This window comes from Lissotriton helveticus, chromosome 11, assembly GCF_964261635.1.
Source record: "Lissotriton helveticus chromosome 11, aLisHel1.1, whole genome shotgun sequence".
NCBI classification, from domain to species: Eukaryota; Metazoa; Chordata; class Amphibia; order Caudata; family Salamandridae; genus Lissotriton; species Lissotriton helveticus.
This window is the reverse complement of record NC_136072.1, coordinates 885,922,150-885,936,796: the sequence shown is the minus strand read 5'-3', so window position 1 is coordinate 885,936,796 and position 14,647 is coordinate 885,922,150. Positions and strand designations below refer to the sequence as shown.

The 14,647-nt window shown below is 45.6% G+C and overlaps 1 protein-coding gene across 4 annotated transcripts in view; it reads right to left on the bottom strand.

The window, feature by feature from the left end:
- The window catches only part of WSB2 (WD repeat and SOCS box containing 2), a 366,828-nt gene that overhangs the window by 194,717 nt on the left and 157,464 nt on the right, over nucleotides 1-14,647 (bottom strand). For all 4 annotated transcript variants that reach the window (XM_078667115.1, XM_078667114.1, XM_078667113.1 and 1 more), the window contains exons 5-6: nucleotides 12,995-13,126; nucleotides 1,860-1,960 (exon numbers count right to left, since the gene is read on the bottom strand). In XM_078667115.1, coding sequence (XP_078523241.1) covers nucleotides 1,860-1,960; nucleotides 12,995-13,126 — 233 coding nt within the window. The remainder of the gene's footprint in view (nucleotides 1-1,859; nucleotides 1,961-12,994; nucleotides 13,127-14,647) is intronic.

Here is a 14,647-nt window from a genome sequence, read left to right as displayed (position 1 = left end):
GTCCTCAATACTGCTTATTCTCAAGGTCCTGAAGAGGTCAGAGTACTATTCTAGAACTCTATCTTTGCGCTTATTCAATCAAGCTCAGACTTTACGTTGTTCTATATGTCTTATAGTTACTCTTGGCCTCAAGGTGAAAATGCCAACGCGTTTCGACCTTCACAGTAGTACCAAACGATGATTTAATTGAAGGTCTTCATCAGGGCAGAACACAATTCATGTAGGACACTACAAGTTTCTGAGTGTTGATGTCTTGGTATGCCAATGATGGCGTGGGTGAAGTGAAGAAATCACACTGCATTGTTAAATGGATGTAATTCTTAAGTTTTGATAACCTCAGTGATCGTAATATCTTCAAGCTGACTGCAGTTTCTTTCTTTCCACAGTCCAGTGTGAAATCCAAGGCTCCGGGCTTCTCCGAGCTCAAATCAGTGAATGGACATTCAGCACGCCCATCGCTTTTGATTGGTTCCTTAATGTTCTTTCAAAAAATCCTTTGTTTTAATTGATTTATAGCTTACATTTGTCCCTCCTTTTGCTGGGTTGGTCATAGCCCTAGAGACTGCCCCTGTAACATGCATTACTTCACGATGATCCATATAGGTTAGTGTCGCGCACTACTTGTTTTGTTAATTTCCTGCTCGGCAGCGCGCCCTCCCTGCAGCCTTGCCATGAAGCGCGTCCGTGCTTCACACAACTGAACAAAGGAGGACACATTGTGGCACACTCCCTGTAGCGCTTCTTCCTCCTGCTGCCAGCTAATACGTTGAAGATGGAGGGAAGATTTATATCACAGCTTGTAGCTGATGTTCCTTTCTGTTCTCAAAGCTACCCTACATACTTCATCTTGTCCAGGGAACTCAGTACGTCGCAGATGCTGGGACAGGGGAAGCCTCTATCGTCGCTACCCACAGGACTCGGATTGACTATTTCTATCCCGGGAACCAGGCGTTGCATGAGGCTAGTTGCAGCTCAAACTGAATATGGGTTGTGCCTTTTGGGAACAACAGACTATGCCAAGTAAGGCCATATTGTTGCTGGTAAGATTAGGAGGGTCATGTTGCAGTCACTGTCCTAGATGACTTTTGTTTAGCATGATCCCACACTGCTTTAGAGACATGGCTGTCCACAGAAGAACACATCAAGCATTGTCACCTTGAGAGCTGTGATGGTATACCACTGTGATGCCTGTGTTTATAAAGCGCTCTTTCAAAATGGCGGCCACTTCGGTCATACGGCCCCACCCCATGGCAGCCTACCATAAGCAACGCCATATCACAACACCCAGGTCCTTCATCAAATCGCCCTACGCAGTCTTTCTTCCTGCCCTGCCTAAAACGGCAGGAGAACACAGCGCTCCCCTATTGCCCCACCAAAATTATAAGGGCCACTCTGCAATCTCCCCACCTCCCACTGCTGCCCTTAGATGGAGATGAACCAGAACGTTGGCACGGGAGGAACATGCAAAAACCGAATGCCCCCCCACCCCATCAAGTATGGGAGCCCAACCAGCCAATACACACGCATTTAAACACCACAACAAGTGTGACAATTCCAGATATGCAAGTTCAGACTAACAGTTATACAAAAATAACATTTGGAATATGTATTTCTCAATGTAGTTCTATAATATGCTTATATTTCCTTGTTTAATTTGCATCGTTGGAATATTTTCCTTAATCTATAATGGGACAAACAGGATTACATATACAAGACTTTAAGGAAACCCACAAGACTCTATTAACTACTCTTGTTTAGAATCCGAAACATTTATGAAAACATGTATTATAAGAACAAAAGCGTGATATGTAAAACTTTTTTTATACAGCTACGACCTAAAACGAAGGGCAGTCTCTTACCGAGCTCTCTCCTGCTGCAGAGCACAGCATGCTGCTGTCCGGGGAGACTGAACAGCAGTACACCCACTGGAGGTGCCCTGTTAACACCTGGATCTGTTTACCTGTGAAAGACAAAAAACACCTTCATCTTACCCGAGTGGCAACTTCATCCGACACTTGATTCATCTCGATTCCCATTCCTTCACTCAACTGCAGCACTTCTCCAACTTGCGTGACATCATACGGCGATAGATGCTTCTTACATATTCAACAAGATACACACTTTTGTATGCTTTCTGGCACACTCTGTTTTCAAACACTCTGTAATATGATTTCTTTTAGCCATTGATACACTTTACATTAGTGCTCCTATTTTGCAAAACACATTTACTTTGTCTCGTTTCCTGACAAACGCAATCTATTTATGACCTGTAACAAGTTGCTGCTTTTTATGACCATTCTGCGTCTAGGTCATAATTGTATTTCCTGTTCTTATAAAAAGCTAATGCTCACTTGCCCTGTGAAACGCGCTCTTGCTTTCTGCATGTATGCACTGCTTTTAATTCCTGCGCATATGGGGTGTTTGGCCTCCATGTATGTGCTGTTTTAATTCCTGTACCTATGCAGTGCAATTACTCCATGCATGAAAGCACTGCTTTAACTTGCTGTACCTGTGCAACGCGTTTATTCCCCAGTCCATCGAAAAGTGCGCATCACCTTTACCCTGGGGAAAGCTTATAATCATTGTTCTTTCTGACAGCTATCTAAGTACAGCCTCTATACTCTGCAGCGCTGCAAATATTTGAAATCCCTGCTTTTTAAGAGCCACCGTGTTTCCCTGCATTAATCGACTGCTCGTTTTTCCTGTACACCTAGCATGGTTTAAAGTTCCATATTTATGCACTCCTTCATTTCCCAAGTCTATATACTGCTGCCACGCTCTATGACAACGGACTGCTTTTATTACAATGATATGCACTGTTCCTATTACCTACATCAAAGCACTGGTTTCATTCCGCATTAAGCAACTAATTTACTTTGTGGGTGGCATTATTCCCTGTAAAGGCTTTTACACCTTTATGGATGCAAGGGTTTTGCACTACGTCTCCATGCCCGGCTTTTATGCCATTGCCTGAAATCAAATAAGACTGAAATAAACTCACACTAGAGTGTACCCAAAGACTCATTTAGTTACAGTCTATCAAAGGAAAGTATTTACATTTATTGAGGATCTAAAAACCTACAGGTCCTATTAAAAATTAGCAAATTAGTATACCAACCTAAGAATCCTGTGACAGTTCAAACCCATTTTTATTAGTAAAATGCATTACATTCATATGCCACTGTCATACAAAATCTCTCCGATCAAACAGAAATCTGCCTCATCTGCTTCCAGATTTTCTCTTCTTCAGAACTGGCTTGCTGAAAGTCAACCTTTGCTCGCAATCTGGAATTTGGAGTCTTGCCTTTTAAGTTTTTTTTTCCTTACCCACTCAGAGCAAAATGTTTCCCTAGGAGATGGACCGAATTAGTCTTTTCTGGCGTCCTAGACAAAATCAGATTTGCCAGTGGTGACTTAGGGGCCTTTATTTTATTAGAAGGGTGACAGTATACATGACAGCAGTGTCAGTCTTATAATTTTAGCTTGTGTCTCAATCGTTTTATTCTATTCAATGTAATCTTGGACTTGGCCCCTCATGACACATTTTCCTTATTTAAATAAGTGTATGTGGTGCAATTTTTTGTTTTTTTACTTTAGCTTATGTGAGAAAGTGCCATCTTTCTTGCATGGTATGCACCCACTTTTTGCTGAATTGCTGATGTACTTTGACTGAGTATGCCCTGGGCTCCTGCCAATCAGGTGCTCAGGGCCGGTGTTCTTTCCCTAAAACTGTTTTGAAACCTAAACCCAATTGGCATCTCTGGCCACATGTCAGCCCCTGGTGTACCCAGTGGTACAAAAGGGGGTGGTGATGGACGGAGCATCTGAACCATTCAAACAGTCACACCCAGTCAAAAGATCTGGGTTTGATCCATCACCGTTCTTTAGCCCACTCTGCCACCCCAGTTCAGACAACTATATATGCAAATCAGTCTGACCCTGTGCCTCATGGGAACAGTCCAGCCCGAACTGCCAAGCCATGCCTTCCCTGGACCGGAAACAAGCTTCCGAGGACCGGTTTCTGGCATTCCAGCCGTCTTCAGCCTCAGACGTGAGTCCCTTGCTCACTTTGCCACTGGATTCAAGCAAGCCGGGCTGAAGACGGCTGTAATGCCAGAAACCGGTCCTCGGAAGCTTGTTTCCGGTCCAGGGAAGGCATGGCTTGGCAGTTCCGTCTGGACTGTTCCCATGAGGCACAGGGTCAGACTGATTTGCAAATGGCCATGTCTGAACTGGGGTGGCAGAGTGGGCTAAAGAACAGTGATGGATCAAACCCAGATCCTTTGACTGGGTGTGAGTGTTTGATTGGTTCAGATGCTCCGTCCATCACCACCCCCTTTTGTACCGCTTTGGCCGCCATAAGTGTGGCAGGGTATGCTCAGACGTGAGTCCCTTGCTCATTGTGCCACTGGATTCAAGCAAGCCGGGCTGAAGACGGCTGTAATGCCAGAAACCGGTCCTCGGAAGCTTGTTTCCGGTCCAGGGAAGGCATGGCTTGGCAGTTCGGACTGGACTGTTCCCATGAGGCACAGAGTCAGACTGATTTGCATATGGCCATGTCTGAACTGGGGTGGCAGAGTGGGCTAAAGAACGGTGATGGATCAAACCCAGATCTTTTGACTGGGTGTGAGTGTTTGATTGGTTCAGATGCTCCGTCCATCACCACCCCCTTTTGTACCCCTGGTGTACCCAGGGCACTGTGACCAGAGAAGACCCCCAAGGGCTGTAGCACCTATTGTGCCACCCTTAGGGGCCCTGTACCCCGACACACACACTGCCTTTGCAGGCTGAGTGTCTTGGTACAGAACTAAACAAAGAGTCGACATGGCACTGTGTGCCATGCCCCCAAACACACTTCCCTGGCATACATCAGTCACCCCTCTAGATGGGTGCGCTATGCCAGTGGTGTGGGCACAGGTGCATGAGCCCTGTGCCCCTACAGTACCCAGGGACATTCCTGGGCACTGTAAGTGCAGTGATGCCATTAAGAGTATATGGTGCTGGGAGGTTGTCATTACGAACTCCACAACACCAAACGGCTACACTGAAGTCTGGGAAGATTGATATTAAACCTCTCAGCACATTAAACCCGCACGGATGCCAGTGTGGGATTTGATGCCAAATGCAAGACAGAGGGTATCTTAGAGATGCCCCCTGAAACCTTACCAACTCCTAGTGTCCTGACTGGGTGGCTACAGAGGCTGCCACCACCAGACATGTTTCTGGACCCCTGGGTTGAGAGCCTGCCGCTCTCGGGGGCCTGAAACAATGCACATCCTGGGACGAGGTGCCAAACCTCCTCACCCAGGATGGGCAGGGGAAGCTTCAGAGGCATGCCGCCTTTGTGAGCTTCTCCAGGCCACTTGCTGTACACAGCAATTGGTCCCCACCGGTTCTGACCCCCACTCTGGCGGGAAGACAGGTGGGAAACCCTCTGTCAACCCCACCCCTCAGGAGGGAGAGGCGAGGTGAGGCACAACTCCGGGCTACCGCCATCTTGAGGATGGGGAGCCCTACCCAATCAGAGCTAGGCCCTTGCCCCCCTCCCACTGGAGAGTGGCAGGATAGGGGGTGTACTCACCGCAGGACAGGGACCCATTGGTCCCTGCCCGTGCCCTACCTGTAACACCCCTAAATTTAGTATTTAGGGGCACCCTGAACCTTCCTTCCTCAGATCCCGATTTTGAAATAAAGAAGAGGAAAGAAGACCTGCAGTGCAGCCGCTAACAAGAGGACGACACCAACTGACTTTTCCCCAGCCCTACCGGACTGTTGATCCTTGAACCTGCCCTGCTAAAACCCTGGCGTCTCCTGTGGTCAGCAATCTCAAAAACCCCAGAGGACCTGACTGCCTTGCTCATCTAAAGACTGGGACTCCCATGAGCAGTGGTTCTGCTCAAACAGCAACAACCCCTGGTGCCAGCCAGGAACCGCAAATCCTGCACACTCTGCACTCGCCAAGCCTGGCCCGTGCCTGAGTGGACAAAGACCACTAGAACGTCCCCCCAGCGACTGTGACCCAGAATCCAGCACCCAAGGACCCTCCTCGACGATCCGGACGACACCTGCAGCCTCGCAACAAGGGACTCCTCCAACCGTGGCCAGCTGAGGGTAAGATTTCCCGACGTCAAAAGACACCCCTGCACCCGGCGCCCCACGGCCCCCTGTGCCCAACTCCTGGGTGTCTACCTATCCTCCAAGATCCCAACTTACCTCTCGAAGTGGTGGTCGCACCTGAAGAATCTCCGTCCCCGAGCCTGCAGCCTTTGTTCAACTTCCAGTTCTCCCACTGAATAACATTGGGCGCCCGGAGGCCCAAAAGCACCTTGCACCCAGCCACCTGAGTGCCACTGGAAGTGCAGCAACTATCCTACTCTACTTCCCCACTTGCCCTGAGTAAGTGACCAGGAGCTCAGCTCCCACAGCTGTGTGGTCTGCCTGCTAGCAGCCACCAACCAAAGGCCCCCTATCCTCCATAGAATAACATTGGGCCTACTCACTCTGCACCCGGCTGCCCCTGTGCCGCTGAGGGTGTAACCACTGTACTTACCTGATCCTGGGAGACCCCCGAATCTACACCCAGAACCTTAACTCTGCCAGCCGAGTACTTACCCAAAGACCGATAACTTGATTTTCTCCATAGGGTAACATTGGCTGGGTTTCACTCAGAATTTCTTTTAAGTGTCGATTTTTGAAATTTACAAATATTCCTTAAAAATCGTCCGAACATCAAAAACGATTTTACTCACCTGCAAGCAGGAGAGATCCCAGTGCTGTACCTTTCAGCCCAGCACTGAACCTAAAAAGTAATTATAACCGTGATTTATGGTTAACCCAATATTCCTCCATAGGAATACATTGCCTGGTTTTTATCAGAAATTCTCGATTTTCCAAACGTACAAATATTCTTTAAAAATTGCCTGTATAACAAAAACTATTTCTTTCAACTGTTTACAGGAAATGCACCAGAGCTGAATCCAAGATCCAGCCCCGAGTTAGAAAAACATACCTAAAGTGATTTTATTGCATTTACATAAAACCTTCTATTGAGCTCAATGATATTTTGTGTTTAAACTTGTGTTGCATATTGCAAAAACTGTATCTATTGCATTCAAAAGTCAACTGCTATTTGAAAGTATTCAATTGTAGCTTCTCATTCTGAGAAAGTATTTATGATACCTACTGTGGTTCTAAAATAAAGTAACTATATATTTTTATATAAAAACAAAGGTGCCCTGTGCACAAGGGAGCACTCACGTGGCAGGCAATTCAGCAGAATTAATTTTTTCAGGGGAACTGGCAAGTTTACATGCTGTTTTGTATCTTCTGCCTAACGCGCTTCAGGGCCCCCAGACCCTTTGTCAAAGGCTGCCTGCAGCTTCCGCAAATAACTTCCAAGGGACTCACATCATTTTATAATTTTTTTATTTCCCTCTAGTGGATTCAGGTGAGTATTTTCACAAAGAATGCTGGTATTTGTAGTTTTACCTTGGATTCCTTTCACCCCTTCAGTGAGGTTTGCGAAGTTGCAGACAAATAATGATGCATTTTAAAACCCTCCAGTGGGTCACAGAGTGCTGCTTACTCAGTCCATTTTAAACACCCCTGCCATGTCGAAAAAGTCAAGGAAAGGTTCCTTAGCTCCGCTCCCCACATTTCTTTCTGGGGGGTGCTCTCCTCCACGGCCGGACTGCCATGATAATTATGAAAACAAAGGTGTCCTGTGCACGAGGGAGCACTCACGTGGCAGGCAATTCAGCAGAATTCATTTCTTCAGGGGAACTGGCAAGTTTACACGCTGTTTTGTGTCTTCTGCCTAACGCGTTTCAGGGCGCCCAGCCCCTTTGTCAAAGGCTGCCTGCAGCTTCCGCAAATAACTTCCAAGGGACTCACATCATTTTATAATTTTTTTATTTCCCTCTAGTGGATTCAGGTGAGTATTTTCACAAAGAATATATTTTTATATATACAACAATTGGCCTAGAGTTCAGTTCTTGAGTGTGTGATACCATTTGCTGACTGAGTGTGTACAACCAATGCTTTACACTGTCCTCTGATACTGCCTTACTGCTCGACCAAGCTATCACTTTAGAGAGTAAGGTTATATCTAACTTTAACTCATTATGAATCCGAAACCGGTCCCACGATGCTTGTTTCCGGTCCAGGGAAGACCTGGCTTGGCAGTTCGGGCTGGACTGTTCCCATGAGGCACAGGGTCAGACTGATTTGCATATGGCCATGTCTGAACTGGGGTGGCTGAGTGAGCTAAAGAATGGTGATGGATTAAGCCCAGATCAGTTGACTGGGGGTGAGTGTTTGATTTGGTCAAACGCTCCGTCCATCATCCCCTTTTGTATCGCTAACTTTAGCCTCTGCCATACCTCTGGGGACTGTGGACTCTGTGCACACTGAATCTTACTTTGGCACAGTATATACAGAGCCCCTTTCATACAGCTTGCATTGCTGTTTTTAAACTAATCTTTCATTTATTTGCTCTAGCAATGGCATTTGTGGGCTCCTTTTCTTATTTTTTTGATCTTTGCTGCTGATTATGGTAGAGAATGTATTCCTTAGCTACTTCCATGCCCACTCACTTCAAAGCCTGCTATCTGGAACTTTAAAATCTGCTGTTGGCGCACAGATGAAGGCATTTTGATGACCTATCTGTCTGCACCAATCTGCAGGTCGCCCAGGTAAAGAGTACAAACCTGCAGCCCTATTCCCCTGCTTCAACTTCAACCAAACCTGAAACTCTGCTTGATCTTGAATCTCCTACTAATGCATGTGGCATAGTTGAGGCTGTGACTAGAATTCCCAGCTATAAAATGAGTAGACTAAAATACATTCTTTAGTGCACAGCAATGCCTCAAAACAGGATTACACTTTCTTCCCCACACAATTCCAACTTTAAATCTGCAGAAATATTGGGGTCCAACTTATGATCTCACAAAAATGATCTAAAACAGTAAACAGAATTGCAACAACCAAGTTTATCAATCAATCAAGTAGTACTTGTATAGAGCAGCTTGTCACCCTAGAAGGTATTCAGGCGCCGTACTGCAGGTATCAGTCGAAAAGCCAGGTCTTGAGTCCTTTCCAGAAGAGGGTCAGAGAGGCTGCAGTGGTGAAGGGGGAGGGCGTTCTGGCGGGAGGGATGGGAGAAATATCGTCCCCCGGAGCGGTGGATATGTGGTATCTGGGTGAAGGCTGAGCGGAGATTCATGGTCAGTCGGTGGAAATGTAGACACTGGTCCTTGGGTGTGGAGGGCTTTGTAGGCGTGGGTCAGAAACTTGAACTGGCATCTCTTCTGGACGGGGAGCCAGTGGTGGTCCTTCTGGTGCAGGGTGATGTGTGTCCTCTTGGGCAGGTTGATGATCAATCAGTCTGACAGCTGTGTTCTGGATCGTCTGCAGTCTTTGTGGGAGCCTGGCGGTGGCACCTGGATTAATTTCGTTGCTATAGTCTAGTTGTCTGGTGATGAGTGCCCGTGTCACCGTTTTCCTGGTGCAGATGGGGAGCCATCTGAAGACTTTGCAGAGCATGTGGAGCTTGTTGAAGCAGGCTGAGGAAGCGGCGTTGACTTGACGTTTCATGGAGAGTTCACTGTCCTGAATGATACTGAGGTTGCGGGCAGTGAGTCCGAGCTCCGCCGGACACTAGGAGTTGGTTCAGAGAGCGGTGTGACTGCCGAAGATCAGAACTTCAATTTTGTCCTTGTTGAGCTTCAAGCAGTTGTCCTTTATCCAGGCTGCGATGTTCTTCACACAGTTGTGGAAGTTGGTCTTCGTTGAGAGCGAGCGGATGAGCTGGGTATTGTCGGCGTAGGAGATGATGTTGAATGTCATGTGATCTGGCAATGTCTGCGAGTGGTGTCATGTAGATGTTGAAGAGGGTTGGACAGAGGAACGATTCTTGGGGTACGCCGCCAATGGTGTGCTAGGGTTGCGAGGATAAGGGGGGGTGGGGAGGTAGACTTTCTGGGTGCATTCCATGAGAAAGAATGCAATTAATCTGAGCGCATAGTCTGTGATTCCTATCTGGCATAGTCAATTGATGAGTGTGTGGGGGGAGATGGTGTCGAAGGCTGTAGAGTGGTCCAGGAGGATAAGGGCAGCAAATTCTCCTCTGTCTAGTAGGGTGCAGATGTCGTCTGTTGCAGCGATTAGAGCTGCGTCTGTGCTGTGGTTGGTTCTGAAGCCTGATTGGGAAGGGTACAGTCGGTTGTTTTTCTCCAGGTGTTCAGTGAGATGGAGGTTTATTGCCTTCTCCAGGACTTTGGCAGGGAACGGGGGCAGGGAGATGGGACAATAAATCTTGAGCACGCTGGGGTCTGCCGAAGGTTTCTGATCTCCACGTGTTTCCATGTATTGGGGAAGGTGTCTGTGGTTATGGAGTCACTGAGCAAGGTGGAGAGCTGGTGGCTAATTTGCCTCTCCCCAGGTTGAAGAATTGATGGGGTCATAGGTCATTGGGTGCTCCTGAGTGGATGGATTTCATAAGAGTGGTTGTGATTGGTGTGCAGAGTTTTCCATGCGGAGAGTGGGTGGTCAGCTGTGGTGGTGGTTGAATGGTGGCTGAAGAGGTCGCAGAGTTGGGGAACAAAGTTTCTGTAAATGGTGGCTATCTTGTTGTGGAAGTGGTTGGCGAGGGCGTCGCAGAGCTCTTGTGAGGAGGGGATCGAGTTCTCTGTGACTGACGGGCAGGTGAACTCTGGCGATGGTGAAGAGTTCCTTGGTTGGCACTGGTTTCGATCCGGTGCTGGCGTGGTCCTGGTATATATGGTGTTGGTCGGTGGCGGTGAACAGACAGCGGATGCAAGTGAAAGGTCCCGCTGTGGAGCACAGTGATGCGAGGCAGCAGTTGTTGCGTCAGGGAGTCCAGGGCAAGAAGATCTGTGGAGGAGTATCTGTGGGAGTGTGAAGGGCCAGGGTTACTGGCACTGGGTGCAGTCCAGGCGCAGACAGGTTTGCCTTTGGCATGCCATTGGCACACCCACTGTGCGCGTCCAATGTGCGGCCACACAACAGCCACAATAAGCAGTCCTGGGAGGTGCGAGTGGATAAATTACTATCTATTTTGTGTTCCAGGCCACCAAACTCCTCGATTACGATAATTTAGTTTATGGGCCAAATCAAACATGATACACAGGGTTGCTGACTAGTGCTAGACTGGGTTTACCCAAGTAAAAAGCTATATGTGCTCGGTCTCATCTTTAACAATGCTCAATTACTCGAGACAGACATATACATATGCCTGGGGTGGTTCGGCCATGTTGGCAGTCGCATCCATCTTGCAGCTCGCTGGTTCATAGCTGAACTACTTCCAGTGATAAAACCACGAACAAAAAAAAACCAGAATGAGCATATTGTACATATCACAAAAATAAAGCCAACCTGCTAAATGATCAGTCAGGTCTCAGTATTTTTGGCCCTCTCTAGTGCAGTTAATTTTCTCCACATTATATCAAACAAGGTTCTCCGCTAGACCCTAAAAAAGCTACAGCTTCTGTCCTCGCGGACATCTCTAACATCGCATTGGACACTGTTACTATTGCATTTTATTGGAAGCAGGCCACTGTTAGACCACTACCTATCTTGGCATATTACCATCCCATTTTTTACTCCCTTTTCTTGTAAAGCTCTTTGTAAGTTGAATAAATTCTCAACTTTCCATATGTTTGGAAAAACATTAGAGTTAGGACCAAGTTCAGTTCGACTTACATTTCACTAATGGGTATTGAGTCAAATTTTACTGCAACTCTGGAAAAGCTATGGCGACAATGCAACATTGATAATAGTATATCTTTCTCCCCTGAATTCAATAGTATCCCACAGCTTTTTTGGAACGCCGTTGCCCAGGTCAGACAAGGTTTGTTTCACTGGGAATATATCTCCCACCCCTTAACCAATCATTTATCTTTACTCCCTTCCCATACAAAAATACAATAATTCTTAAATGTTTTTGTGTATGCTTTCAGTCTTTCCAGGATATTCACCCAAAATGTCTCCCATCTCAGTTCTGGAATGATCTTCCTACTCAAGAACATTGACTGCTTCTGCAAATGTGCTGATTATATCCAGAATTGGACTCGCCATTTATGTTCATACCTAGCCCTCATTCTGAAACCTTCTACTAGCTTCTCTCATGTGCATCCCAATTAAGCAGGGTAAAGGCATCTGCTCTTACTTATGGGTGTTCGTCTCTGGAATTTTCTGCTACTGGCTGCAGGCAAACTTGTTTTTAACTTACAGATGCAGCTCAGTACTTGTGTTTCCTTATAACCTGCATTAAGGACTAACCAGCACCATGAAGCCTTATTGGGATCACCTCACAAGTCCCAGTATACCATATAACAATCCCTATATTAATGCACTACCTTTTTCCTGCCTTTATGCACTGTTTGTAATTCATGTATCAAAACCATGCCTACATTCTGTGTTTACACACCAATCTTCTTTTATATTTATGCGTAGATTGTATTATTCCAAGGATCTATGCACCAATGCAATGATCTCCATTTATGGGCCAACTTTCTTTACTCTATCTATACCCTACTTTTTTATCATCTATGTACTGCCTTCGGTCATTATATAAACAACCCTTGTGCGTTTATCTATGAACGGTCTATTGTTTCAATGCTCTCTTCTCAACTATCTGTTTCAACTGATTGCCTCTATTTTCAGTATTATAAATCCACACACCTTAAAATAATTAAAACTTTAAAAGATAACGTTTTAAATCTTTTACAATTACATTTCCATCCCAGCTGACTACCGAGTTGCATTCATCTTTTCCCTAAAGTAGAGTTCTTTTGGACTTTGCCAAACATCCAATGTTACTGTAGCATGCCTCTAATGAGGCACGTGGGTAGTGAGTGAGACTTGAAATTATGGGCTTTTAACATATGGGATCTGCAGTGGTGGGGAGGTAAAGCACAAATGAAGGTGGACTGTCACAAGGGAAAGATAAAAATGCCCTAAAGTCCTCTCATACCATCTTTTTTCAGGTCCCAGATCCGAAGCGTCTTGTCTCGAGAGGCAGAGATGAGAATTCGGCTCTTGTTGGGAATGAAACTTAGATCCCTGACGACATCCAAGTGACCGGAAAGGTTAAATAACAGGCGTCCTATGGAGAATAACAAAAGGATACTGTCATTTCAAGATAAAACAGCAACTTACTTAACAACAATAATCATACAGGCATTTAATTTGAACTAAGAGCATGAGCAAAATGCACACTCTACGAAATCGAGCAAACAGAGGTCAAGATAGCCTACAAGTGAACACATTCCTTGATAACTGGGAATGTAGCTGCTAGAGACTAAGACAAGGTAGGTGTTTAAACCTCAACACCTGTTAAAGAAGGTGCCTTCCATATGTAGTGGATTTAACGGGTGGGGGGACTGGTTAAGATACAGCATTAAGGGTTGATACTGTATGTGTACATAAAATGAATGAGCCTACAAGTATCTCAGAACTTCGTGGTCTTCAGGAAGTGTGCAACTCTGAAAACTATGGCAAGCTGTATTGATACCTATGTCAGTTGATACTAGGTATACCTCCATATAATAAAGCAGTAACTGGAATAAATATGGGAAGTTAAATACTTGGATATCATTCTAACAAATCATTGTGGAAGCCTATTATCAAAAGCAGTTTTTCACAAGCAAATGGCTACACTCTCAAGGCAATAACTGCAACAATGCATTTTTGATTCTCCTGGCAATGTTTAAAATCGGTAAGCCCAGAACACACTTGTTTTACTGAAGGCGGTAGAAGTCTATGGAAGCCTAGGTTTGGCCAGCTTGACACAGGAGATACCTGCCAAAAACAAAAGTAAAACTAATTGAACTGCAAAGGTTTTGAGGCTGGAAATTGTAACCTCAAGCAAATAGAATACCACAGGCCATTAACAGAAGTGTCCCAAGTATCCAATGTGTCTACAGGCGTCTAATTGTTCTTGATTTTCATCCACAGTCCATGTTATAAAGATCTACTCCACATATAAGGGGCAGGTCAGACACTAAAAGCCACTAACACAATATTAGAAGCCAAGAACTTGCATTTTCTATTCAGTTAGTCCAATAAAAGGGGCAACACTGTCTAATGTACCATGTCACAACCACAGTTCTATATAGAACGTCTATGGCTGAAGGCCAACATGCTTTATTCTTCCCCACCACAATGTCCACAATCTCTATAACTAGCTTCAAGTTGGAAAACTATTCACTTTACACCTCCATCTCCCTTGACTATGCCAATAGCCTATACTGCACATCCTCATTCATCATACGCAAAAAACAACTCATCCAAAATGCTGCTGCAAAGCTTCTTCTATGCCTTCACCCAAGAGACTTCAGTCCTGCAATCGCTCCATTGGCTACCTATGGCTAGAAGGGCAAAAGTCAAAGCTCTCTACATCCTCATGCGCACTACTCAGCCAACAACCCAAGAATTGCAAACACCTCATCCAGCAACCTGCTTTCGATATGCAGGTAACCTAAGAAGGGCTAATCTATTGTTTGCCGTAGCATTATATAGTTCTATATTCACATATATAACAGTTATGACCCGCAAAAATACTAAAACCATAATAAGCAACCAGTCAGCAACAAATCATAAGAAAACGAGTTACTTACCTGTAACT